Genomic DNA, 4,002 nt, shown 5'->3' on the forward strand with positions numbered 1-4,002 from the left:
CTGGGGAAAAACCCCGTTCAACCATGTAAAACCCGTTAAAAATCTCGGGGTAGCTCGTCATTGCTACTAAATTACATTCATAGGCCCATCTACATCTCTACAGGCTCATCTTCCTCCTCTTACAGCCTCTTTAATCCTGCTATTCGGAGATGAAGAGTCACAGAATTCCCTCAACTCTCTGATGATACAGAGAGGACCAATCCTTTGGCCAGCCACAAGCCACATTCTCTGACCAGGACAGAGATCCTCACTTACCTTTGAGAAGCATTGCAACAGATCCCACGGTCAACAGAGCACCAACTCGCTTGAAGGGAGAAAAGGTTTTTGTCCCTTTCTGAACTCAGCAAGTGACTGTGTGCTAGCTTCTTCGTGTGCAACTGGATACACTCTCTCCTTGTTGGACTTGTGTGGAACTGGCAAAGTGCTGCCTACTGCCAAACCTCTGCCAAACCTCTGCCAATCTTAGGCTGGCATTTCCATTTCATCTCTCTTCAACAAGGGAAGGAGGGCAAGGAAGAAAAAAATCAGGGGGGGTTAGGGCTGCTAATTTTGTTTCTTTGAAAACCTGGGTTTCTTCTTTTTTTTTTTTTTTTTTTAAAAAAAAAAAAAAAAAAAGAAGAAAACAAAATCAAGATTCTGTAGTGTGGTTTTCAGACCTGATGGCATCTTACATCTGTCTTTTGTTGTGAGGAAGTTAGTCACAAGTCTGAGACACTGGCTAGGGCTGACTGACAGAGGAGTTGCTAGCAAGTCTAGCATGATCTAAATATACTCCACAACATTTCAGAGAACTACCCTTAGACAACAAGGAGTGTCAGAACAGACTCCAGGCTTGTTGTCATCTCCAAGATGAGGAGCTGATGTAAGCTACAGATGGCCACTTGGGCCACAGAAGAGAAGACACTGGTGGTGAGAACAGTTGAGGAGTATAAGCTGTAATAAAAAGCAAGGGGGAGATCACTGGGGAAAACCTGTGCCCTGTCGCTGATAAACCGGAAGAGCTGGAATAGCTGCCGCTAACACAGAACTGCTACCTTCCCAGACAGTGAATGCAATCCCACACATTCTTTTCCCCCCACTTGCCAATCTTTAGGATGAGCCAGCAATCTAGCATAATCAAAATCCATCAGGATACTCCTGCCATTCTATCACTGCTGGCAGTTTGTTGCCTTAGACAACAGCCCTCGTAGGTGGTGCCTGGAGACAGTCTTCTAGAGCACCACTCTTGGAGAGCTCAACCCCCACCGTCCCCTCCCGAGACACCCTACCCTCTGCATGTGGAGCCGGTGGAACTGGTCGGCGATGCACTGCAGCTTCCGTGCGATCTGCACCTCGGCACGTGCTTCCCGCTGACCCTCCTGAGGCTCCTCTTGGAGGCGCGGATCCAACGCAAAGCCAGCTTGAGGGAGGTGTAAACGGTAACCGGCATTGCCTACAAAACAGACAGCACAAGAGTCATTCTTCCAGTGCAAAGAACAGCTCTTCTACTCAGCGCACTTTACAGAGGGAAAAAATGCACATAATCCTAAATTTTTGACTCATTTTAACGTCCAGTTCCTGAAGCCCAAACAATGACTGTGTACCATACGCATGCAGTAAAACATTTGCTCAGCTTTTAAGTAGATTTATATCGATTAAGCAGAACGTTGTGTTGCTTCCCAAAATTAAATGACTGGTAGGATCTTACACTTGGTTCCTTTTGCTTCTTTATAGTTCAGCCAAGAGCCTATTTTTTTTTTCTAATGACAATTTTGCAGTTTTACAAGATCTCTGCCTCAAGTTGTCTTCCATTAAAGGTTGCTATATCTTTTCTGCCAGACTTCTCTCAGTTTGCTGGCATTTAATGGGACTGATCTGAATTAAAGCTGAATTGGACACAGAAAGCTGAGCAGTGTCCCATCAGTTACTAGTAAAATACTGGATGGACATGCTACTTAACAACTTTAACTCCATTAAAGTGTCTAAAAGCTCTCCCACTACATGTAAATTTTTACATTTCCCTCTCTCCACTGAAAATTTTGGGGAGATTTCCTACATGGACCACTAGAAGTTAAAAAATGTAAGCAAATTGTAGGACATGAGGTATGGTGAGCACTTAAACATCCAGTAGTGAAATAAAATGTGACAGAATAAAGCCAAAAAGAAGAAGAGTGGGAGTATCAAGGACAGTAGAAGCAATGAGCAAGTGCCTGGTTCCTGCAGTAGACAAGCAAGGGTAAGATTGAAGCTGTCTTTCCTGAAGGAGTAGGACCAAAACAAAATAATTTCAGTCCTTTAATAAAATGCTCTAATGAAAGAAATCTTGCTTGACTGGGGGAGTGCTAAAGGGACAGAGTCCTTGCTGCAAAGCTGGTGACACTGGAGTGCTCTTACCATAGAAGAGTCTCCGGGGCTCTTCAGTGACTCCACAAGGCAACATAACATCCTGACTGGAAGAGGACGGGCTGAGTGTTTGAGTTGCCTTGTCCTGCTGCTCAGGATGCCTGATACCGGGACCACAGCAGTGTGTGAGGGGAAATAGTTGAAACCTCCCCAGAAGGCAGCTGTAGGACTGGTTCTGTGTGAAAATGCCAGTTGCAGTCATCTCACCAGGCTGACCTGCAAGTCCAAAGTCATCAGAGTGAAACACGTCATCGTCCAGCCCATCCAGGCTAGAATAGTCCTCTTCCAGGTAGCTGGGGCGATCCATTGCTCCTGCAATAAAGGAACATTTGAGGAAACAGCTAAGACACAACAAGAATGTTGTCCAGGAGAGTATGCCTTCTGCTCCAAGAGTGAAGCACAGCTCTTTCTTCCACACCCACCTGCTGCCTGCCTCCCTCCCTCCCAGTATTGCCCATCTGCATGGGCAGGAGAGGCAAGTGACTCGGTGGTGAAGGTCTGGGCTTCGTGGAAACTCCTAGAGTACTGGGCCAGAGAGACACAAAGTTCATGTGTCTGAAAGTCCACCCACAGCTCCAGTTCCACAACTGGTCACAAGGAGAGAGCCAACCCCCAACCTCAGCACAAAAGAAAGATTTTTTTTTTAATAAGCAACCCCAATCCTTCAAATAATCCTGTGCCAGACAGCTTCTCTGGGATCTGCTCTGGTTTGGCCTGCCATATTTGAACTTTATGGTATGCCCCATTCACTTTTTCCCATCTATTACTTGATGAAGGAAAGCTCTTGTAATCACAAGTCTGCAAGGCCAGACTTTGAAGAAACTCCAATGGCTGCAACACTCAAGAGCTGGCAAAGCCATTTCTGTGAAGCCCTCCATAACTTCTCCCTGGAAGAGCCAACTTTCTCTTCAACTTCTCATTTCCTCCCTCAGCTCAACTTAAGGCATGTCCCAAACTTGGCAACACAGTCACTTTGCCACCCCTCTCACCCTCTAGCCTACATGCAATGTCAGTGCGTCACTTTACTACTGCACAGAAGCCGTCGCTGGTGTCAGTGCTGAAAGCAGAGCTTCTGTAGCTGCCATAGGGAATGCTCCTGAGCTCTGTTGCACTGCAAAGTTGGACAAAGATGGTGGTAAAATAAACTCCAATGGTAAAATTTAAATCACTATTTCAGAGCTCTTTCCAAACATATAGTAATTAGAAGCATATTTACCAAAAAAGACACAAGTCCCTTTACTGTTACCTGTGCATCTAACCCAATTGGAAGACAGTCTCCTAAGAGATCCATCTCCAGGATTTCCACCCAGTTCCAAACAAGGCAGTGAAATTCAACTCTTCATGTCTCTTCCTTTGCTCTGGTTTGCGAAGCATTTAACAGAATGGAAGACTAGCAAGAGGAATTTCAGGCCTGAAGGAGACATTAATAACAATTTTATAAGGATGTGTTCAGTGCTCCCCTTGATGCTTCCATCTCCCCCCATGTGAGCAGCACTCTCACCACCAACACATCAGAGAAGACAAAGGGATGAAGCAGTGCAAAAATTATTTCTGCAGGGCTCTAACTCGGGGGCACTACAGTTATTTAAGTTGTTGCAGTTCACTCATCCCAGACACTAC

At 45.5% G+C, this 4,002-nt stretch overlaps 1 protein-coding gene across 1 annotated transcript; it reads right to left on the reverse strand.

The window, feature by feature from the left end:
- Window positions 1-1,268: 1,268 nt before the first annotated feature.
- BMF (Bcl2 modifying factor) lies at window positions 1,269-3,700 on the reverse strand (the record flags this gene model as incomplete). Its single annotated transcript, XM_008948311.1, has 3 exons — window positions 3,629-3,700; window positions 2,374-2,694; window positions 1,269-1,432 (listed from the first exon to the last, which is right to left on the reverse strand). Coding segments are annotated over exons 2-3 (480 nt in total), but the record flags the coding sequence as incomplete, so codon positions are not given.
- Between the last annotated feature and the right edge of the window lie 302 nt (window positions 3,701-4,002).

The sequence above is a fragment of the Merops nubicus genome, unplaced genomic scaffold (assembly GCF_000691845.1).
Source record: "Merops nubicus isolate BGI_N331 unplaced genomic scaffold, ASM69184v1 scaffold33469, whole genome shotgun sequence".
Classification (NCBI taxonomy): Eukaryota; Metazoa; Chordata; class Aves; order Coraciiformes; family Meropidae; genus Merops; species Merops nubicus.